The following is a 25,015-nucleotide window of genomic DNA, read 5'->3' on the forward strand; positions in this document are numbered from 1 at the left end:
ATCGGTCGACGCTTGCATGAGCGTAAATCTGTGCACCATTTGGTGGTATTACCTGAGCCTATGCAGTGCGATAGGACTTTAACCAGAGCTGAAAGGCAAGAACACAGACGTCAGAATGGGCTGTGTTTCTACTGTGGTGATTCCACTCATGCTATCTCCGATTGTCCTAAGCGCACTAAGCGGTTCGCTAGGTCTGCCACCATTGGTACGGTACAGTCGAAATTTCTTTTGTCCGTTACTTTGATCTGCTCTTTGTCTTCCTATTCTGTCATGGCATTTCTGGATTCAGGCGCTGCCCTGAATTTGATGGACTTGGAGTATGCTAGGCGCTGTGGGTTTGTCTTGGAGCCCTTGCAGTGTCCTATTCCATTGAGAGGAATTGATGCTACGCCTTTGGCCAAGAATAAACCTCAGTATTGGACCCAGCTGACCATGTGCATGGCTCCTGCGCACCAGGAGGATATTCGCTTTCTGGTGTTGCATAATCTGCATGATGTGGTCGTGTTGGGGTTGCCATGGCTACAAGTCCATAACCCAGTATTAGATTGGAAATCTATGTCTGTGTCCAGCTGGGGTTGTCAGGGGGTACATGGTGATGTTCCATTTCTGACTATCTCATCATCCACCCCTTCTGAGGTCCCAGAGTTCTTGTCTGATTACCGGGATGTATTCGATGAGCCCAAGTCCAATGCCCTACCTCCGCATAGGGATTGTGATTGTGCTATCGATTTGATTCCTGGTAGTAAGTTTCCTAAGGGTCGACTGTTTAATTTATCTGTACCTGAGCACGCCGCTATGCGGAGTTACGTGAAGGAGTCCTTGGAGAAAGGTCATATTCGCCCGTCTTCGTCGCCATTGGGAGCGGGGTTCTTTTTTGTGGCCAAGAAAGATGGTTCGCTGAGATCTTGTATTGATTACCGCCTTCTAAATAAAATTACGGTCAAATTTCAGTACCCCTTGCCGTTGCTGTCTGATTTGTTTGCTCGGATTAAGGGGGCTAGTTGGTGCACCAAGATAGATCTTCGTGGTGCATATAATCTTGTGCGTATTAAACGGGGCGATGAATGGAAAACAGCATTTAATACGCCCGAAGGCCATTTTGAGTACCTGGTTATGCCATTCGGGCTTTCTAATGCTCCATCAGTGTTTCAGTCCTTTATGCATGACATCTTCCGAGAGTACCTGGATAAATTCCTGATTGTATACTTGGATGATATTTTGGTCTTCTCGGATGATTGGGAGTCTCATGTGAAGCAGGTCAGAATGGTGTTCCAGGTCCTGCGTGCGAATTCTTTGTTTGTGAAGGGGTCAAAGTGTCTCTTTGGTGTTCAGAAGGTTTCATTTTTGGGGTTCATTTTTTCTCCTTCTACTATCGAGATGGACCCTGTTAAAGTTCAGGCCATTTATGATTGGACTCAGCCAACATCTCTGAAGAGTCTGCAGAAGTTCCTGGGCTTTGCTAATTTTTATCGTCGCTTCATCAATAATTTTTCTAGTATTGCTAAACCGTTGACTGATTTAAACAAGAAGGGTGCTGATGTGGTCAATTGGTCTTCTGCTGCTGTGGAAGCTTTTCAGGAGTTGAAGCGTCGTTTTTCTTCTGCCCCTGTGTTGTGCCAACCAGATGTTTCGCTTCCGTTCCAGGTCAAGGTTGATGCTTCTGAAATTGGAGCAGGGGCGGTTTTGTCGCAGAGAGGTTCTGATTGCTCGGTGATGAAACCATGCGCCTTCTTTTCCAGGAAGTTTTCGCCTGCTGAGCAAAATTATGATGTGGGCAATCGAGAGTTGTTAGCCATGAAGTGGGCATTCGAGGAGTGGCGTCATTGGCTTGAAGGAGCTAAGCATCGCGTGGTGGTCTTGACTGATCACAAGAACTTGACTTATCTCGAGTCTGCCAAACGGTTGAATCCTAGACAGGCTCGTTGGTCGCTGTTTTTCTCCCGTTTTGACTTTGTGGTTTCGTACCTTCCGGGCTCTAAAAATGTGAAGGCGGATGCCCTGTCTAGGAGTTTTGTGCCCGATTCTCTGGGTTTGCCTGAGCCGGCGGGTATTCTCAAAGAGGGGGTAATATTGTCTGCCATCTCCCCTGATTTGCGGTGGGTGCTGCAAAAATTTCAGGCTAATAGACCTGACCGTTGCCCAGCGGAGAAACTGTTTGTCCCTGATAGGTGGACGAATAAAGTTATCTCTGACGTTCATTGTTCGGTGTTGGCTGGTCATCCTGGAATCTTTGGTACCAGAGATTTGGTGGCTAGATCCTTTTGGTGGCCGTCTCTGTCGCGGGATGTGCGTTCTTTTGTGCAGTCCTGTGGGATTTGTGCTCGGGCTAAGCCCTGCTGTTCTCGTGCCAGTGGTTTGCTTTTGCAATTGCCGGTCCCGAAGAGGCCTTGGACACATATCTCTATGGATTTTATTTCGGATCTCCCCGTCTCTCAAAGAATGTCGGTCATTTGGGTGGTTTGTGATCGCTTCTCTAAGATAGTCCATTTGGTGCCCTTGTCTAAATTGCCTTCTTCCTCTGATTTGGTGCCATTGTTTTTCCAGCATGTGGTTCGTTTACATGGCATTCCAGAGAACATCGTTTCTGACAGAGGTTCCCGGTTTGTTTCGAGGTTTTGGCGAGCCTTTTGTGCTAGGATGGGCATTGATTTATCTTTTTCCTCGGCTTTCCATCCTCAGACAAATGGCCAGACTAAACGAACCAATCTGACCTTGGAAACATATCTGAGATGTTTTGTTTCTGCTGATCAGGATGATTGGGTGTCCTTTTTGCCTTTGGCTGAGTTCACCCTTAATAATCGGGCCAGCTCGGCTACTTTGGTTTCGCCGTTTTTCTGCAATTCTCGGTTCCACCCTCGTTTCTCTTCAGGGCAGGTTGAGTCTTCGGACTGTCCTGGTGTGGATACTGTGGTGGATAGGTTGCAGCAGATTTGGACTCATGTAGTGGACAATTTGACTTTGTCCCAGGAGAAGGCTCAACGTTTCGCTAACCGCAGGCGCTGTGTGGGTCCCCGACTTCGTGTTGGGGATTTAGTTTGGTTGTCATCTCGTTATATTCCTATGAAGGTTTCCTCTCCTAAGTTTAAGCCTCGTTTCATTGGTCCGTATAGGATTTCTGAGGTTCTTAATCCTGTGTCTTTTCGTTTGACTCTTCCTGCTTCTTTTTCCATCCATAACGTGTTCCATAAGTCATTGTTGCGGAGATACGTGGCACCTGTGGTTCCATCTATTGATCCTCCTGCTCCGGTTTTGGTTGAAGGGGAGTTGGAGTATATAGTGGAGAAGATTTTGGATTCTCGTGTTTCGAGACGGAAACTCCAGTATCTGGTTAAGTGGAAAGGTTATGGTCAGGAAGATAATTCCTGGGTCTTTTCCTTTGATGTCCATGCTGCCGATCTGGTTCGTGCCTTTCATGTGGCTCATCCTGGTCGGCCTGGGGGCTCTGGTGAGGGTTCGGTGACCCCTCCTCAAGGGGGGGGTACTGTTGTGAATTCTGTGGCCAAGCTCCCTCCTGTGGTCATGAGTGGTACTTCGGCTGGTTCTGTCTATGAGTTTCCTTCCTCAGGTGATGAGGTTAAGTCGTTAGGTGCTGCTCTATTTAACTCCACCTAGTGCTATGATCCTGGCCTCCAGTCAATGTTCTAGTATTGGTCTTGCTTTCTCCTGGATCATTCCTGTGGCCTGTCTATCCTGCATAAGCTAAGTTTTTGCTTGTGTTATTTTTTGTTTGCTATTTTTTCTGTCCAGCTTGCTATATTGGTTTTTCTTGCTTGCTGGAAGCTCTGGGACGCAGAGTGAGCACCTCCATACCGTTAGTCGGTGCGGAGGGTCTTTTTGCCCCCTCTGCGTGGTTGTTTGTAGGGTTTTGTGTTGACCGCAAAGCAATCTTTCCTATCTTCGGTCTGTTCAGTAAGTTGGGCCTCACTTTGCTAAATCTATTTCATCTCTGCGTTTGTATTTTCATCTCAACTCACAGTCATTATATGTGGGGGGCTGCCTTTTCCTTTGGGGTATTTCTCTGAGGCAAGCTAGGCTTATTTTTCTTTCTTAGGGCTAGCTAGTTTCTCAGGCTGTGCTCGAGGCACATAGGTCTGGTCAGGAGCGCTCCACGGCTACCTCTAGTGTGGTTGGATAGGATTAGGGATTGCGGTCAGCAGAGTTCCCACGTCTCAGAGCTCGTCCTATGTTTATGGGTAATTGTCAGGTCACTTTGTGTGCTCTGAACTTCAAGGTCTATTGTGGTTCTGAATTACCTGTTCATAACAATACTCACCCTCGGACGCGCCCTGCTTCTTTCCGGCAGCCTTCCTTCCTAAGAATCAGCGCTTGAAGGACCTTCGGTGACGTCGCGGCTTGTGATTGGTCGCGCGAGCGGTCACATGGGCGGTCGCGTGACCAATCACAAGCCGCGACGTCATCTAAGGCCCTTCACGCGCTGATTCTAAGGAAGGAAGGCTGCCAGAAAGAAGAAGGGCGCGTCCAAGGGTGTGTATATACCTAATAGGAATATACTCACCCTCGGACACGCCCTGCTTCTTTCTGGCAGCCTTCTTTCCTAAGAATAAGCGCTTGAAGGACCTTCGGTGACATCGCGGCTTGTGATTGGTCGCGCGAGTGGTCACATGGGCGGTCGTGCGACCAATCACAAGCGCTGATTCTAAGGAAGGAAGGCTGCCGTTTAGTACCAGGGCGCGTCCGAGGGTGAGTATAGCAATATTTTTTATTTTAATTCTTTATTTTACACTTAAATATGGATCCCAGGGCCTGAAGGAGAGTTTCCTCTCCTTCAGACCCTGGGAGCCATTGGAAACCCAATGCACTGCATTGGGTTTTGTGTTTCGGCCGACCGCAACTTTTTTATAGGATCGGCCGATTTCACTCGACCCGACTTTTGAAAAAGTCAGGTTTCGTGAAACCCGACCCGATCCTATAAAAGTAAAAGTCGCTCAACCCTAGTGAAGGGGCCTTAGGGAGTTAAGGCACCCTGTTTTCTGTGAAGACGGTATGCAACTGCACAGGTGGTATATGAAGAAAATGTTGCCTTATTTTATAATGAAAGCTGTCCATATGAAATAGACAGCCATATGGCTTATTTGAGGTGTAGTGAGTTATTTCTTTCCTCTGTTCTATTGAATGATAGAACTTGCGCAGGACTTTATTCTACAGAAATATTGCATAATTCTCGAATGGAGAGGAGAAGAAATAGCCAATGGAAAATGAAGACAAAAATAAATGTTAAAACCCTATATCTTTGTCGTAAAACCTGATAAAATGAAGGAAAGAATAATTTGATATTGGTTATTGGGTTCTGTCCTTTCTATGCTTGACACTAGTTGCAATAGTGTTTTGGTTGCTAGTTCCTGCAATATCCAGTTTGCAATCTTACTGTATACAATTATAATAATATACTTTCATTACAGGATCACAAAAATATAAGGCAAATAACAGTTATTGAAATGAAAGAAAAAATATTAAGAACATTTTTAAGAAACTCAAATGCTTTGAAATAGTAATACAGCAGCATAGCATTGCACTGGTTCACTGACTAATGAGTATAGTTAAAGGTCTAGATCAGAAGTGGTTTTTATTGCTGAATTTTACCAACCTTGAATGACTTTGATAATTAAGTCTACATTCAGATCCTTGAAAATCTTTATATTGTGCGCTCAGACGGTTACTATTACATCTTGTATTGCATATCAAAATCCGGACAGCGCATATTAATTCTTATTTTCATTTCTCTATGTGAGAGATGGACTGTTTGTAGCTACTGTTCTTTAAAATCAAGCAGGAAAATGAAAACTGAGAAGTGAACTGCCTTGTGATTCGTCCCAAACATTATTGGCATCAAAGACAATTGATCTATCAAATAAGTTTCTACTTTTAAACAGTTATATTAAAATTCTAACCTGCTTACGTTAAAACTCAGTTCTGCCACATGAAATTTGCATTTTATAATGGGCCACAAGGTTTAAGTATTTATCAACAAAGTTAAGATACTCCGCTCTGTCCTATAGTATACATTTTTAAAAAGCTGCAAGCCATTTGCCATATTCATATTACAACAATTGGAAAGTGGCAATTTCTTCATAAAAAAAATAAAAAAATATGTATTTGTTCATGCATCAACCTCTTACATATGTAGCCAAATTTAACATGAAGGAAATCTGCCAGCAGCTTTTTGCTGTGTAAGCTGAGATCACCAAAATGTAGCTATTGAGAGCCTGATTACAGGGATGTATCATTTAATAGGCTGTGCTGTCAATACAATTAGTGTTTTATCAGGAGATTATCACTGCCTGACTAAAGGTACCTTCACACTCAGCGACGCTGCAGCGATACCGACAACGATGTCAATCGCTGCAGCGTCGCTGTTTGGTCGCTGGAGAGCTGTCACATAGACAGCTCTCCAGCGACCAACGATGCCGGTAACCAGGGTAAACATCGGGTTACTAAGCGCAGGGCCGCGCTTAGTAACCTGATGTTTACCCTTGTTACCATCGTAAAAGTGAAAAAAGGAAACACTACATACTTACCTTCCACTGTCTGTCCCCGACGCTGTGCTTTCCTGCACTGACTGTGAGCACAGCGGCCGGAAAGCAGAGCGATGACGTCACCGCTGTGCTTTCCGGCTGGCCGGCGCTCACAGCCAGTGCAGAGAAGCACAGCACCGGGGACAGACAGCGGAAGGTAAGTATGTAGTGTTTGTTTTTTTTAACTTTTACGCTGGTAACCAGGGTAAACATCGGGTTACTAAGCGCGGCCCTGCGCTTAGTAACCCGATGTTTACCCTGGTTACCAGTGAAGACATCGCTGAATCGGCATCACACACGCCGATTCAGCGATGTCTGCAGGGAGTCCAGCGACCAAATAAAGTGCTGGAATTTCTGCAGCGACTAACAACATCACAGCAGGATCCTGATGCGTGTCAAACTGAATGATATCGCTAGCCAGGACGCCGCAACGTCACGGATCGCTAGCGATATCGTTCAGTGTGATGGTACCTTAAATGCCTTGAACAGACCAGTCAGGCCTATTTGTGTAACCCCATCACCACCACTGATTAGCAGTTTGCTGATAATGTAAAGTGTGCACAGGAAGATACCAGTTAGCAAGATCAAATGACTTAGCTCTGCTACATCTACATCAAGAAAAACAGCATTTTATCAAAACTATAGCAAGTGGCCCAATAAATGGCACATCCCTGGAATCTGTCTCTGTCTCTACATCTTGCTGCTATCAGATTCCAAAGCAAAACCTGTGGGCAGATTCCCCTTAACACAGACAACACAACACTGGGATATCACGGTGCAAAAAAGTGTAATTTAATGTCTATCCTGCCATTAATCAGTAATTTGTGTAATGTTAAATAGAGATAATTGAATATGTTCGAAAAACGATCACCGAATCTGAATGTGCCATATTCGTGCCATATTTGCGCTGATTTTATGTTGATGATCGTTTCCGAACATATGCCCTCATATGTATTCCCACTGACTCCAATGGTGTTTGGTTATGTTTGGCAAATATTGCAAATATGGCGATTGTAATCCGAACCGAATATTGAAATATCCGCTTATCTCTAATGTTTAATTATCTGAATCTTCTTAGTAGAGATACCCTCCTGTGACAATTTTGTAAGATGGCGTGTTATTTGTCAAGTTAAACTTGGCTACTTCGTATGCTCTCGCTAGTGTTGGCCACAGTAATCCATGATCAGTTTACTCTTTCCTTCAGTGAGTTGATGATTTTTGCGCTCTAAAAATAAGTTATAAAATGTCTAAACATATATGTTGGCGCTAAAATTTACCGTTAAAGTCAGACTTTCTTATAAAGTGAACCACAGGTTGGACAAATCTTTTTTTTAGTGTCATGAGGATATTAAATATTGACTGCTAAAATCAAGTCCAGTCATGTAAGTGTTACTGATCAAAGACTCACTTTTACTTTAAATGAATGTATTGGAGGCTTTGTGAAATGTTTATGTAATGTTCCATAGATCTGTAGTAGAATATTATTACATGAAAAATATTAATGATTTTCTTTCTAATTGTGACTTGGCATGTTAAAACTTTTTACCCTGACTACAATTAAAGTAATTGAAGCTAAAATTGTAGATTTAGTTGTGCTAGTGAGAAAATTTCCTATTAATAGCCCTTTGCTTTTAACTGTAAAATGAATTTTTCTTCAAGCTGAAGTTTTTTTCTTAAATGGACTTCAAATTAACCAAAGTATTCTTAGAAATGTTCACTTTGTTTAATTAGGAACGTAATGAGCCCATTTGCAAGAATACTACTCCTATAATAAAACTATTAGACCAAATAATAATCGGTTTATATTGCGGCAAATGGAGATGACAAGATCGACTGGGAAAGTTATTTGTGTGCTGCATTAAAGTTAGCAGATGACTATGAGAAATTAAACAATACTGATTTTATATGATTTCCCACCGATCTATATGAAAAATAAGTAATATGTCTATTAAAAATGTTAAATGGAATGTGAGTTATAAATTGATGGGAAATGTAAAATTGCTCAAATAGCACAAGTGGATTCATTTTGTACAATTATATATAAAATGAGTGTATACAAGGACATGTCAGTAAATTTATATCTGCATATTCTACTTAAATTCCAATCAAAACTTGAACATTTAAATTTAAATACAATTAACCACAAACTTCATTTCTACCAAAGTCCTTCAAACATGATCTAAGATTTGTACTAATGTACTAAATGCCTACTTTAGCTTCACAGTGTTTTCCTCTGCAGCAACATTAATATTGAAAGTAATTGCATTTATATAACACCAACATATTCCACAGCACTTCACAATTGAGGTGAATGGTGACAATGTACAGACATTAAAGACACCACAAAGTAATCCATGGTTCAAGAGTTAGAGAAGTAGTGAGGACCCTGCTCGCAAGCTTATATAAATCAATTGGGGTGGACACAACAGGTAGAATGTGCTTGTCATGTATGGACCTTCTATCATTATAGTAAATATGGGTTATAATATAAAGCTGCATGAGCCATTTATATGCCAGTATATGAAGAATTACAGCTACCAAGTGCTTTTGAATGCATGGCAGATGTGGAAACACAGAAATAAGAGGGACTAGATCATTAAGAAACAAAATTAGAAGAGGAAAAGTAAGAAAGCTAGATCAGTGAAGTGAGGAGATAAGCCTGTCTAAACAGATGTATTTTTAAAGCATGCTTAAAAATGTGGGGGCATGGTGTTAATTGGATCATCTGGTGTCAGGTACTCTTGAAATATGGCACAGCATGAGAGATGTCTAAAGGTACCTTCACACTGAACGATATCGCTAGCGATCCGTGACGTTGCAGCATCCTGGCTAGCGATATCGTTCAGTTTGACAGGCAGCAGCGATTAGGATCCTGCTGTGCCATCGTTGGTTGGCGCAGAAAGTCCAGAACTTTATTTCGTCGCTGGACTCCCGCAGACATCGCTGAATCGGCGTGTGTGACGCCGATTCAGCGATGTCTTCACTGGTAACCAGGGTAAACATCGGGTTACTAAGCGCAAGGCCACGCTTAGTAACCCGATGTTTACCCTGGTTACCAGTGTAAATGTAAAAAAAAAAAAAAACACTACATACTTACATTCCGGCATCTGTCCTCTCCGGGGCTCTGCTTCTCTGCACTGTGTAAGCGCAGCGGCCGGAAAGCACAGCGGTGATCACCGCTGTGCTCTGCTTTCCGGCCAGCGCTTAGTGCAGAGAAGCAGAGGGCCGGAGAGGACAGATGCCGGAATGTAAGTATGTAGTGTTTGGTTTTTTTTACGTTTACGCTGGTAACCAGGGTAAACATCGGGTTACTAAGCGCGGCCCTGCGCTTAATAACCCGATGTTTACCCTGGTTACCAGGGGACTTCGGCATCGTTGGTCGCTGGAGAGCTGTCTGTGTGACAGCTCTCCAGCGACCACACAGCGACGCTGCAGCGATCGGGATCGTTGTCTAGATCGCTGCAGCGTCGCTTAATGTGACAGTACCTTTAGAGATGAAAGTGGGAGATTCAAATTATGTTAGTCTTAGATTAGTTGCAGTAAAGAGAGCACATATAGTGATATAGAGATAAGGGAGGAAATGTATGGTGGATGGTACATAACTGTGGAGAGTTTTGTGGGTGACAGTGATGTTTATTTTACACTCTGTAGTGGATGGGTAACCAGTGCAATGACTGGCACAAGGTGGAATTATCGGTGTAGCAGCTGGACAGAAATACAATCCCATCTACCTCATTCAGGATGGATAGAGAAGAAAGTTTGGTAAGAGGGAGACCAATCAGTAAAAGAGTTGCAATAGTCTAGATGAGAATGAGAGTGACAGTTTTGCAATTTCAAAGGTGCGAAAAGTTCAGATTCTGGAGATATATGTGACATTAATACTATGATCACTGAATAACTTTTTCCTCAGTTATGAAAATGATAGGAAATCAAGGCATAGGAAATTTAACTACTTTTTTAATGGTAAAAAGTTCATCGAGGATCACATTGATAATTTTTATTTTATAGACTCAAATATGTTTAAAGTGAGCTCCTCAGAGCAATGATCCCAAAAATATGAGCATCAATCTAAGCTTTCTTCTAGAAAATCCTGGAATTAGAAACATCAACCGCAGAATACTTGATCTCAATGAATCTAATATAGAGTGTCATTAAAGAAAATGCATTTCAATAAATGTTTTTTTATAAAATTATTGTAGAAAAGGCACTTGCTGCGCATACTGGACGCAAAGAGAAGGGAGATAGGAAGCTAGCATCCAGAATCATTGAAATTAATGATATTTACACAGTGCTAAATGTTATCCCTGAAGCATTGTGGATTACATGGCACTACATTATTAATATGTGGCATAAGGATTACTAATCCCTTTTTTTACCAAAAATTATCAAACTTGTGTTTTCATGATATCAGAGGAAACATCAATATGAACATATTTCCTAAGAACTTTAAAATACTTCCAATTACAAATCATTAGGACATGAAGAGATATAATATTATGCTTAAAATGAAAGGTTATGACTTAAAAATGAAAAAAGCTACAGAAGATGTATCCAATACCACTGACCTTGGAAGACTGACAGATCAGCAACATCATGAGGCAAAACCATAATATGTTATAAACAGCACATGGTTTTAAAGCAAATATTAAATAAAATCATGGCAGTGAAAACAGCAGAAAAAAAGTTTTACATAAATACACAAATAGACACATTTCAGGGAATGACTCTGATTAAGGTATGAGAATGAGATAGACATGTTTAGACAAGTTATGTTCCAGACAAGATGTAAATAACAATATACATTCTGTGTGTTCAATCATGTGTACCTTGTGTACGTATCTATATATAATATATTTTCAACCAAGTCAGTATCTTACTGAAACTAAGTAAACTACTGAATTAACATTTTCTTTGAAAATCTTCCCAACATTATCTATCTAGAATACATACACCATGTTCCAAATTATTATGCAAATTGGTTTAAGTGTCACGAAGATTTAATTGTTTTGTTTTTCAAATAAACTCGTGGATAGTATTTTGTCTCAGGGCTCAATGGAGCACTGAAATCAATCTTAAACACATGTGATAATTACTTTTCCAGGTGATTCTAATTAGAGGAAAACTACTTACAAAAATTAAAGGAAAACTACTTAAAAATGATGTTCCACATTACCAATCAGGCCACAGATTTCAAGCAATATGGGGAAAAAAGGATCTCTCTGCTGCTGAAAAGCGTTAAATAGAGCAATGCCTTGGACAAGGTATGAAAACATTAGATATTTCACGAAAACTTAAGAGTGATCATCATACTGTGAAGAGATTTATGACTGAAAAAGAGCACAGACAGAGCAGATAAAGGCATAATGTGGAAGATTTCTGCCAGACAAATTCATTGGATTAAGAGAGCAGCTGCCAAAATACCATTACAAAGCAGCAGTTATTTGAAGCTGCTGGTGCATCTGGAGTCCCTCAAACTTAAAGGTGTAGGATCCTTTAAAGGCTTGCTGTGGTGCATAAACCTACTATTCGGGCACCCCTAAACAGTGCTCACAAGCAGAAATGGTTGCAGTGGACCCAGACATACATGAAAACTAATTTTCAAACAGTTTTGTTTACTGATGAGTGTTGCGCAACCCTGGATGGTCCAGATGGATGGAGTAGTGCATGGTTTGCGGATGGCCACCATGTCCCAACAAGGCTGCAACTTCAGCAAGGAGGTGGAGGAGTCATGTTTTGGGCCGGAATCATGAGGAAACAGCTGGTAGGGCCTGTTAAGGTTCCTGAAGGTGTGAAAATGACCTCTGCAAAGTATATAGAATTTCTGACTGACAACTTTCTTCCATGGTATAAAAAGTAGAAATGTGCCTTCAGGAGCAAAATCATCTTCATGCATGACAAATCACCATCTCATGCTGCAAAGAATACCTCTGAGTCATAGGCTGCTATGGGCATAAATGGAGATAAGCTCATGGTGTGGCCACTATCTTCCTTTGACCTCAACCCTATAGAGAACCTTTGGAGTATCAAAGCAAAAGATCTAAGAGGGTGGGAGGCAGTTCACATCCAAACTGCAGCTCTGGGAGGCTAATTTAATTTCATGCAAAGAAATACAAGCAGAAACTCTCCAAAAACTTACAAGTTCAATGGATGCAAGAATTGTGTAGGTGATATCAAAGAAGGGTTCCTATGTTAACATGTAACTTGGCCTGTGTTAGGGCTAGCGGAACACACCAAATAATTAGAGAAAAGGAATAAGGTGCGTTCGCAGCCTGGGGTCCACCGTGCAGAGATGATACCTGCTGCTAAGCAATGACGGACTATATGGCGGTACAATGAGGATACACACTGGTTAGCTTCACCCTGTGTGAAAGAAGCGAACCCTGTTGTGTCACAGGGCCGCAGTACTGCACGGAACAAAACTAATAATTAAATAGCACGAGAATGTGAGTTGTGCCGTACTGGCAGATGCCACTAACCACCCAGACTTGGGCTAAAGAAGCGCTCTGATGGCGCGTGGCACCATACTGGCGGTCACAGCAGTAGACGCTGTTTCGTGTGTTAATGCTGTGAGTTCAGCTGGGCGCTGGATAGCAGCCATACACCTTACGCAAACAGTCATACACAGGGGATGGGTTTTTTAAGGAACAACTTGCACTCATCAACACACACGATTACAAATGTATACTAGCGCATGGCCGTGCGGCCATGCAAACCTTTTCTAGCTGCAGCATGTACAGGACCTTCCCAGAAGGACCAATGGGAGGCTGCCACAGAAGTTGAGCACCTTCAGGACCTTCTTGGAGGACCAATGGGATCTGCTGCAGTATCTGAACATGTGACCCTTGATCACCAATGGGAGATCTTGCCCTCGGCATGCTCAGAAGGGGAAAAGCAGGACTTAGTCCCAAAAGCATCTTCTCGCCGCTGCCCAGCACTGGCTTCAATGGCAGAAGCAGGAAAAGCAGAAGTAACCCTTTGCACAGAGTGAGACTGAGCAAAACGCTTGGACCGACGCTGAGCAGGCTCCACTGTGGCTGATGCAGAATGAGATACCGCAGCAGGCATGGTTCGAGATTCCCCCTGTGCAGCGGCTGTTTGCATTTGTATTATTTAATGTTAAGTTAACCCCTTATCCACCGTTGATACACATTAAAACAGTAGCTGCAAAGGGCCCTTATTCCTTAATTGCCGTTTCAAAAATGGTGATCAAGTATAAAAGAATAGCACCACAGAGAACATGATCATGGCCATTGCTTTCAGTCTTCGATCACATGATCAACGAATAACAACAATCACAAAAAAATGAAACCAGATGTAAATACAATTCCTCTTTCCTCTCACATGATCTCACATGTTAGATGAGAGAGAAATGAGATCCCAAAGCCCCCCACTGTACTCCTCTATTAGTGAAGCCATGCCCTTGCCCTCCTCCTCTTCATGAAGTAAAATGGCGGGTGAAAGCGCTGTGTGCCTGCTGAGATCTGTCGGCCAGCACTTGAAAACCACAGGGATTTTTTTTATCAGCTCCTGACTTTTATTTACATTGATAGATCTTATTATGAGATTAATAGCTGAATATTTGGTAAATATGGCAGCACTTGGGCTGCCTACCACTTTTCTCCCTTGTAGTAGTTCTGGGAGAGAAGAGAGATACACAACATCCAAAGTGCTGTCCTGTCAGATAAAAAGGAATCAAATGTGTAGCTCAGTTTCAATAAGTCCCCGTGTCATCCCCCTAGTTAGATAATTTTTTTATTTTTATTTCTTTTAAAGTAAGGCTTAGGGTTAGGCTTAGGGATTTTTTCAAAAGTTAAAAAAAAATTATAACAATTATGACATATTCAATATGACGAACTAATGTTATCAAACTCCATGTAGTACCTGTGGGTTCAAAATGCTCACTATGCCCTGGATAAAATCCTTGATAGGTATAGTTTCGAAAATGGGTTTGTTTGTTTTTTTTGCTGTTTAGGCACCTTTAAGGACCCCGCAAATGCAACATGGTAACAGGAATCTCTTGCTACCAAATTTGTTTTCAAAATTCAAATATTGCTCCCTCTGTTCTGAGACTTGCCATTTGTTAAAACAAAACTTTTTGCCTACATGTGGAGTACTGCTTCATGCAAAAGAAAGTGAATAACAAACTGTTAAGTCAACTTTCTGGTGTTACTTCTTACAAAATCTAAAGCAACATTTTAGAGGAAAAATTGATTTATTTATATTCATTCCACCATTCCACTTTGATTTAATTCCTGGGTAGCGACTGAAGAGTAAAAACATTGCCTGACAACAGTTTTAACCCCTTCATGACCGGAGCTTTTTTGGGTTTGCATTTTCGTTTTTCACTCCCCTTCTTTCCAGAGCCATAACTTTTTTAATTTTCTGTCAATATGGCCACGTGAAGGCTTACTTTTTTCGGGACGAGTTGCTCTTTTGAACGACACCATTGGTTTTAGCATGTCATGTACTTGAAAACAGGAAAAAAAATTCCAAGTGCGGTGAAAGTGCAAAAATTGTTTGGCTATTTTGCTAGGTTCATTGAATGCTAAAACTGACCAGCCATTATGATTCTCCAGGTCATTATGAGTTCATAGACACCAAACATGTGTAGTTTTTTTTTTTAATCTAAGTGGTGACAAAAAAATTCCAAATTTTGCTAACAAAAATTGCTCAATTTTCCGTGACATCTCCATTTTTTGTGATCTCGGGTGTTAGGTTTCGAGATCCCGCCCCTGCACAGGGGGAATCTCGAACCATCTCTGCTACGGTCTCCCATTCTTCTCCATCCGCAGTGGAGCCTGCTCAGCGCTTGGTTACTGCTGACCTTCCAGGCTCAGCCATTGCAGCCAGTACTAGTCAGCGGCGAGCAGATGCTTCTGGGACTAAGTCCTGCTTTTCTCCTTCTGAGCATGCCAAAGGGAAGACCTCTCATTGGAGGTCGGGGGTCACATGCTCAGGTCCTGTTGCAGCTCCTATTGGTCCACTAGGAAGGTCCTGAAGAAGCTACAACTATAAAAGGTTTGCATGGCCGCACAACCATGCACTAGTATAAATTATGTTTGGCTGTTGCCAGTGGATTCTCTACCACTCAGTCATATGTGGCGAGTCTGTTCAGCTCTTGGGCTGTACACTCAGGTAGGCAGCTAGCATCAGTGCGGGCAATTAGCCTTGGCTTAGCATCTGGTTCCTTCATGTGTGAGGTTAGCACAGAAGAGTTCCAGAGCAAGCAAAATCCTAGTTAGGGTATAGTTTTGTGTACAGCGCGACTCTGTGAAGCAACAGAGGTCACTTACATTTCACACGGGGTGAGGTTAACCCACGTGTGAGCTCAGTGTCCATCCGCCATTACTTAGCAGCAGGTATCTCTGCACGGTGGACCCCGGGCTGCGAATGCACCTCGTATCTATCTCTCATTACTTGGTGTGTTCCACTAGCCCTAACATCAGGTTGGGTGAGGGCTTATTTTTTACGCACCAAGCTGACATTTTTCATGATACCACTTTTGTGCAGATACGTTGTTTTGATTGCCCATTATTGCAATATCACGGCGACCAAAAAAAGTAATTCTGGCATTTCGATTTTGTTTCTCACTACACCATTTAACGATCAGGTTAATCCTTTTTTTATTGATAGATCAGGCGATTCTGAATGTGGCGATACCAAATATGTGTTTGTTTGATTTTTTAATTGTTTTATTTTGAACGGGGAAAAAGAGGATGATTTAAACTTTTGTGTTATTTTTTAATATTTTTAAAAACATTTTTCTTTAACTTTTGGCATGCTTCATAGCCTCCATGGGAGGCTAGAAGCTGCCATAGCTCGATTGGCTCTGCTACATAGAGGGGATGCTCAGATCACCTCTATGTAGCAGAATTACTGCATTGCTATGAGCGACGTCCACATGGTGGTGCTCATAGCAATCCAGCATCAACAACCATAGAGGTCTCAAGGAGACCTCTGGTTTTTATGCCAACGAACCGATGACCCCCGATCCCGTGACATGCTATCCTGTCAGATGTCAGTAAGGGTTTAAAGTATATGAGGGGTGCAGTTTTTTTTAAATGGCATCACTTTTGGCGAGTTTGCAAAAAATTTAGGCCACACAAAGTACATTTCAATCTGAATAAGTCTCTAAAAAAGTTTTGTAAATTTATTGAAAAAATTTGAAATTGATCGTAAACTTTCAACCTCTCTATCATCCTAACAAAATAAAATGACATTTGAACAATTATGAAAATGTAAAGCAGACATATGGGAAAAATTATATATTAATTATTCTGTACAGCATGACTAATTGGCTTAAGGATATAGATATTAAAAGTTTAAAAATCACAATTTTTTTCAATATTTTTGCCAAAATTGCGATATTTTCACAAATAAGCGCAAATCATATTGAACAAATTTTACCACAAGCATGAAGTACAATATATCATGAAAAAACTTTCTCAGAATCACTGGGATCTGTTAAACTGTTCCAGAGTAATAACTGCATAAAGGGACATTGTTCAGATTTCTAAAATTTAGCCTGGTCATTAAGGTTATAATTAGTTTGGTCACAACGGGGTTAAATATTCTCTTACAAATATTATTTTTATATATTTATATCACTCCATTTGACACACGCAAGAACTTTGAAATATCTCAATTTATACCATATTCTACAATAGTTTTATGATCTAAATGCTAAAAAAAATGGTATTTTTATATACACAATTGAGGGCTATTGAGTTCAAAAAGCATAGATTTACAATGCTCAATCTTACACCATTAACACCCCAAACAGAAAAAAAAGCACTGATCATGCAAATAACTGCTTTAAAATGATAATTCTATGGAATGATATATGTATTTCTTACAAATCAAAGACAATGTAGCTCAAAAGAAAAGTCCTGTAAATTTCATGGGGATTTAATCTATACTGCAGGGGAAAGCAAATACATAAGATAAAGTATATTCCCAAATATAAACATTGGATTTAAAATATGACCACAGTTTAATATCTACAAAGAAAATAATTACTGTTGTCAATTACAAAAGGCTTAGAGAACCTGGAAATTAATGATAGACTTAATGATAGTCAGAGCTTAACGCAAAGGCTATTTTTATTTTCAGTATTCATCATCACCCATTTACTTATTTATTTAGTTATTGAATTTGCACATATTGCATAAGCACTACATATTATTCCAATTTTCATACAATAAGATTCACTTTTTTCCCCAAAAAGTTTTGGAGAAAATGTGGCTACGTATTATAGTCCGAATGTACTTACCAGAAGTATGGCGGCAGCAGGAGTTGGGTGATTCTGCAGACTCTGGACTGAGAAAGAATGTGTTTGGTGGTCCAATGCTGCATGGCAATGATCTGACTTCCATCTGTGGCTGATGCAGCAGGTTTGGTGGTGCTTGGTGGTGCGGTGGCTCTGCCAACATTTTGTGAAAGCTAGAAGCCCCCACACTTCCATTGCTGCGATGTGGTGGCCTCCGGGAAATTGGCACCGGGAGGTGGTGCATGTGTAGATTGGGATCCTGGCAACGGTGTCGAGATCTCAATCTGTGCATGTACTGCCTCTGGCGACCATTTTTCCAGAGGCCACTTAATAGCAGCAATGGATGTGCGGGGACTCCGGGCTTTCACAAAATGACGGTGGTGCCCCCACAACACTGAGTATCAATGAATCTGCCGCACTAGCCCATGATGGGAGTGAGATCATTGCCGGACCACCAAACACCTCTTGTAATCCCAATCCATGAGCACTGCCGATCTTCCTCTTTCCTGGGAAGCTAATTTTGGACTGTAAGCTTGGCCCCATTTGACACATTAATTTTTTCACCTATTTTCCTTCTGAAAATTTGAGGTTCATCTTAAGGTCTGGTGCGTCTTATAGTAATACAAAATTGCATATAAACAGTATAAGCAGACCAGATTTAACAGTATGGCATTCAAGAGAAAGGTACAAGAAAACTGTAAGTTTACTCTTACCCTCTGCTATATCTATAGTAAGTTTACATATAAGCACTCTCACAAAGAATCCATGACAAAGGGATTTATAGTATAGCTCAAAAGTCAAATAAAAAGAATACTGGAATCTAGCTACTTACATTTCTCTTGTAATTTCATCCCACATCTCCTATAAAATATTTTTTTCTTTTATTTAGTTTGCTTTTTTAAATCTGCCATTCATATCCAAGGATTTGGGCCTTTAAATTTAGTGCTCATTTCTATAGCTTTTTACAAGTGGGCATCACTCATAACATTATCTAAATGCATGTCTTTAGACATGAATAACATGAGCAATGCCTCATTGGTTAAAATTATAAAAATGGGAACAAACTATAAAACCCAATGTCTCTGGAACCATATGGCAGATTGATAAAAAAAATACACAAATAATAATACTCAAGGCAGCATCTCCAAAAAAATAAGAGCACAAATTGTTCACTTTTGACTTGGTGGCAACTTTATTTATTTGTATGTGTTCAGTGCATGTTGAAAGAAATATAACATTTAAGTGGTTGCTTTTAAAGGGAAATCAAATAGTTTAGAAGCCTTGTAAATGATTCTACTAAATCATATTATGACTTGTTAAGAATTGTTAAGCATTAACTATTATTGATATATACTGCATAATTACAACCAGCTGTCTAATTATATTTGTCCGTGTAGGTCATACTTGTATACTACTTACCTTGCCAACATACAGAGGTTCTGTCCCAGTATATTCCTCAAGAACAAAGAACTGGTTCCACACCCAACTCCGCTTTGTCCTTGATTTTCCAGATTGAATATAAGGCTTGGATGTAGACATTGAGAGTTCAGCTTGGCTTATTCCAGACAGACAGAAGAAAATAGCTATAAGTTGAAGATAATGACACATTTCATGTTTGCCCATCTTCATTTTTTCACTTTAATTAAAAATATTACAATAAAAAGAAATTGTTCCCAAATGTATGCTTAGAAAATCCCGCCTTGGTCCAGACAGTCTTAAGTTGTTTTTAAGGGTTGAAGATTACTTGAAGTAAATATCCACAGAACAATGCTTAAGTATCTATGGGAAAAAAGAAAGAAAAGTTAGTTTGCTTTGGTCAAAAAAAAAAGTTCTCCTGTTACCTCTGCGCTATCAAATTCTGTTTCCACCTCTACATAAATTCTAAACGTAGAAATCTTACTGTGATGACAAATAAAAGCTTAGGTTCCCTCTTTGGTTCAATTATTGTGTATATTACACATTTGATTAATTACAAAATGAACTTGTTGGCTGGTTAATGAATTAGAAGATCACCATGTCAAAAGAGACATTTAAACCCTTCACCATTGTGCAATTTTTTTGGCACTTTAATTTTTTTATTTCCTTCTTCCCAGAGCTGTACATTTTTAACTTTTTCATTGACAGCCATATTTGCTTTTATTATTATTATTAGTTGTAGTAGTAGTAGTAGTAGTAGTAGTAGTATTTTACCATCCTCTATACCAGGGGTCCCCAACTCCAGGCCTCGAGGGCCGCCAACAGTGCAGGTTTTCAGGATTTCTTTAGTATTGCATCGGTGATAATGTGATCATCTGCACAGGTGATGATTCCAACCCCTGTGCAATACTAAGGAAATCCTGAAAACCTGCACTGTTGGCGGCCCTCGAGGCCTGGAGTTGGGGACCACTGCTCTATACTATATAACTATAAAATGTACTGAATAATTTGTGGGGCAAAAATGACCTGGCAATATGATCCTTCAGTTTAGTAAATTTACAGTGTTGCTAAAATGTCATAGGCTTTTTATATTTAAATGTAAGTTATTAAAAAAGTTTCCGAACCTTGTAAAAAAATGTGGTTTGTGTCGCCATTTTGTGAGACTCATAACTTTCATCTTTTCCATTAATGAAGAGTTGTATTTTTTAGCCTAAAGATTGTTTTGCCCTTCATTTTTTGCCTTGAGAACATTGCAATTTATTGTTACAATTTAATGAGTATACAACATTTCAATCATTTTTTTATTGCTATTTTTTTGCGAGGAGATGTGTGGATGAAAACATGGCAATGCTTGTTGTGAGTTCTGTTTTTGGGCTCCCTCTGGTGGTTACTGATGGTACTGGGTGATTTGTGTTCTGCTGTCTCTGGTGTCCACCTGTTCTATTAGGATTTGGGAGTTTCCTATTTAACCGGGCTTTCTTGTCATTTCCCCGCCGGCTATCAAGGTTATCAGAGTGTTTTGTTACCTCAGCTTCTGGCTTCAGTAATCTTCAGGACAAGCTAAGTTTTTGATTTTCTTGTTCCACGTTTTGATTTATTTTTGTCTTGTCCAGCTTGCATATAATTGTTTCTTTGCTGCTGGTTGCTCTAGCGGGCTGTAATTGCTCCTCATGTTCCCTGAGTTGGAACATGAGTTCAAGTAATTACAGGATGGTTTTTTGAAGGGTTTTTTGCTGACCGCGCAGTTTACTTTTGTATCCTCTGCTATCTAGTTTTAGCGGGCCTCATTTTGCTGAATCTGATTTCATACTGTGTATGTGCCTTCCTCTCATTTCACCATCATTATATGTGGGGGGCTGCTATTTCTGTGGGGTATTTCTCTGGAGGCAAGAGAGGTCTGTGTTTCTTCTAATAGGGGAAGTTAGATCTTCGGCTGGTGCGAGACGTCTAGGATCAACGTAGGCACGTTCCCCGGCTATTGTTATTTGTGTGTTCAGGTTTAGGGTCGCGGTCAGCTCAGGTTCCATCACCCTAGAGCTCGTTGGTGCTTGTCCTTTTGTGATTCCCTGCCATTGGAATCATGACAGTATAGCCGGCCAAAAATGTTTGGGCTGAAGTAGGAGGAAAAGTAGTCTGAGGAAGTTTTTTTTTTTTTTTTTTTCTCCTCTGAGGTTGCTGCCTAGCCCTAATTGCAGCCTGGCTGATTTTTTTTTTTTTTTTCCTCCTCTTATTCCTTGAATGGCTCTGACCTTAGCTGTTTATCATGAATGTCCAGAGTTTAGATTCCAGCTTGAATAATCTTGCTGCTAAGGTTCAAAATATACAAGATTTTGTTGTACATGCTCCTATGTCTGAACCTAGAATTCCTATTCCAGAGTTCTTTGCTGGAGATAGATCTAGTTTTCTGAATTTTAGGAACAATTGCAAGCTGTTCCTTTCTTTGAAATCTCGCTCTTCTGGAGACCCTGCTCAGCAGGTTAAGATTATTATATCTTTCCTGCGGGGTGACCCTCAAAATTGGGCATTTGCATTGGCACCAGGGGATCCTGCGTTGCTTAATGTGGATGCGTTTTTTCTGGCATTGGGTTTACTCTATGAGGAACCTAACCAAGAGATTCAGGCTGAAAAAGCTTTATTAGCTCTCTCTCAGGGGCAAGATGAAGCAGAAATATATTGTCAAAAATTTCGGAAATGGTCAGTGCTTACTCAGTGGAATGAGTGCGCCCTGGCTGCAAAGTTCAGAGATGGCCTTTCTGAGGCCCTTAAAGATGTTATGGTGGGGTTCCCTGCGCCTACGGGTCTGAATGAGTCTATGACTATGGCTATTCAGATTGATCGGCGTTTACGGGAGCGCAAACCTGTGCACCATTTGGCGGTGTCTTCTGAACAGGCACTTGAGACAATGCAATGTGATAGAGTTCAGTCTAGAAGTGAACGGCAAAACTATAGGCGGAAAAATGGGTTGTGCTTTTATTGTGGTGATTCAGCTCATGTTATATCAGCATGCTCTAAACGCACAAAAAAGGTTGATAAGTCTGTTGCCATTAGTACGTTACAGTCTAAGTTCATTCTGTCTGTGACTCTGATTTGCTCATTATCATCCATTTCCGTCGATGCCTATGTAGATTCAGGCGCTGCCCTGAGTCTTATGGATTGGTCATTTGCCAAGCGATGTGGGTTTAGTCTTGAGCCTCTGGAAGTCCCTATTCCTTTGAAGGGAATTGACTCTACACCTTTAGCTATGAATAAACCTCAGTACTGGACACAAGTGACCATGCGTATGACTCCCGTTCATCAGGAGGTGATTCGCTTCCTGGTGTTGTATAATTTACATGATGTTCTAGTACTTGGTCTGCCATGGTTACAAACTCATAATCCAGTCCTTGACTGGAAAACAATGTCTGTGTTAAGCTGGGGATGTTAGGGGGTTCATGATGATGCACCTCCGATTTCTATCGCTTCATCTACTCCTTCTGAGGTTCCTGTATTTTTGTCGGATTATCGGGATGTTTTTGAGGAGCCTAAGCTCAGTTCGCTTCCTCCTCACAGGGATTGCGATTATGCTATAGATTTAATTCCTGGTAGTAAATTTCCTAAAGGTCGTTTGTTCAATCTGTCAGTGCCAGAGCATACTGCTATGCGGGATTATGTTAAGGAGTCCTTGGAAAAGGGACATATCCGTCCATCTTCGTCCCCTTTGGGAGCAGGTTTTTTTTTCGTGGCCAAGAAAGATGGGTCCTTGAGACCTTGTATAGATTATCGTCTTTTGAATAAGATTACCGTAAAATATCAGTATCCTTTGCCTTTGTTGACTGATTTGTTTGCTCGCATTAAGGGGGCTAAATGGTTCACTAAGATTGATCTCCGGGGTGCGTATAATCTTATACGAATAAAGCAAGGTGATGAGTGGAAAACCGCATTTAATACGCCTGAGGGCCATTTTGAGTATTTGGTAATGCCTTTCGGACTTTCTAATGCTCCTTCAGTCTTCCAGTCCTTTATGCACGATATTTTCCGTGAATATCTGGATAAATTTATGATTGTGTATTTGGATGATATTTTGGTTTTTTCTGATGACTGGGAGTCTCATGTTCAGCAGGTCAGGAAGGTGTTTCAGGTCCTGCAGGCTAATTCCTTGTTTGTAAAGGGCTCAAAGTGTCTCTTTGGAGTCCAGAAGATTTCTTTCTTGGGGTATATTTTTTCCCCTTCTACTATTGAGATGGATCCCGTCAAGGTTCGGGCTATTTGTGACTGGACGCAGCCTGCATCTCTTAAGAGTTTGCAGAAGTTCTTGGGCTTTGCTAATTTCTATCGTCGTTTTATAACTAATTTTTCTAGTGTTGTTAAGCCTTTGACGGATTTGACTAAGAAGGGTGCTGATGTTGCTGATTGGTCTCCTGCGGCTGTGGAGGCCTTTCAGGAACTTAAACGCCGGTTTTCTTCTGCTCCTGTGTTGCGTCAGCCTGATGTTTCGCTTCCTTTCCAAGTTGAGGTTGATGCTTCCGAGATTGGAGCGGGGGCGGTTTTGTCACAGAGAAGCTCCGATTGCTCGGTGATGAAGCCATGTGCGTTCTTTTCTAGAAAATTTTCGCCCGCTGAGCGGAATTATGATGTGGGTAATCGGGAACTTTTGGCCATGAAGTGGGCATTTGAGGAGTGGCATCATTGGCTGGAGGGTGCTAGACATCGTGTGGTGGTCTTGACTGATCACAATAATCTGATTTACCTTGAGTCTGCCAGGCGTCTGAATCCTAGACAGGCTCGTTGGTCACTGTTTTTCTCTCGTTTCAATTTTGTGGTTTCATACCTGCCAGGTTCAAAGAATGTGAAGGCGGATGCTCTTTCTAGGAGTTTTGTGCCTGACTCCCCTGGAAATTCTGAGCCCACTGGTATCCTTAGGGATGGGGTGATTTTGTCGGCCGTCTTCCCAGACTTGCGACGTGCTTTGCAGGAGTTTCAGGCGGGTAAACCTGATCGTTGTCCGCCTGAGAGACTGTTTGTTCCGGATAGCTGGACCAGTAGAGTCATCTCTGAGGTCCATTCTTCTGCGTTGGCAGGTCATCCTGGAATATTTGGTACTAGAGACTTGGTGGCCAGGTCTTTTTGGTGGCCTTCCTTGTCTAGGGATGTGCGTTCTTTTGTGCAGTCTTGTGAGGTTTGTGCTCGGGCTAAGCCTTGCTGTTCTCGAGCCAGTGGATTGTTGTCACCTTTGCCTATCCCGAAGAGGCCTTGGACGCACATTTCCATGGACTTTATTTCGGATCTCCCTGTCTCTCAAAAAATGTCCGTCATCTGGGTTGTGTGTGACCGCTTTTCTAAAATGGTTCATCTTGTACCCTTGCCTAAGTTGCCTTCCTCCTCTGAGTTGGTCCCTCCATTTTTCCAGAACGTGGTTCGTTTGCATGGGATTCCGGAGAACATCGTTTCTGACAGGGGATCCCAGTTTGTGTCTAGATTTTGGCGGACGTTCTGTGCTAAAATGGGCATTGATTTGTCCTTTTCGTCTGCATTCCACCCTCAGACGAATGGCCAGACGGAGCGAACTAATCAGACCTTGGAAACTTATTTGAGGTGTTTTGTTTCTGCTGATCAGGATGACTGGGTTACCTTTTTGCCGCTGGCCGAGTTTGCCCTTAATAATCGGGCTAGTTCTGCTACCTTGGTTTCTCCTTTCTTTTGTAATTCGGGGTTTCATCCTCGTTTGTCCTCTGGTCAGGTGGAGCCTTCTGATTGTCCTGGAGTGGACATGGTGGTGGATAGGTTGCATCAGATTTGGAGTCATGTGGTGGACAATTTG

At 41.4% G+C, this 25,015-nt stretch overlaps 1 protein-coding gene across 2 annotated transcripts in view; it reads right to left on the minus strand.

Moving 5' to 3' along the window:
* LOC138642675 (cadherin-7) overlaps nt 1-25,015 on the minus strand; it is a 596,493-nt gene that overhangs the window by 481,338 nt on the left and 90,140 nt on the right. For both annotated transcript variants that reach the window (XM_069730993.1, XM_069730992.1), the window contains exon 2: nt 19,222-19,581. In XM_069730993.1, the coding sequence (XP_069587094.1) occupies nt 19,222-19,431 (210 nt within the window). In that variant the 5' untranslated portion in view covers nt 19,432-19,581. The remainder of the gene's footprint in view (nt 1-19,221; nt 19,582-25,015) is intronic.

Source organism: Ranitomeya imitator, chromosome 6 (assembly GCF_032444005.1).
Source record: "Ranitomeya imitator isolate aRanImi1 chromosome 6, aRanImi1.pri, whole genome shotgun sequence".
Taxonomy (NCBI): Eukaryota; Metazoa; Chordata; class Amphibia; order Anura; family Dendrobatidae; genus Ranitomeya; species Ranitomeya imitator.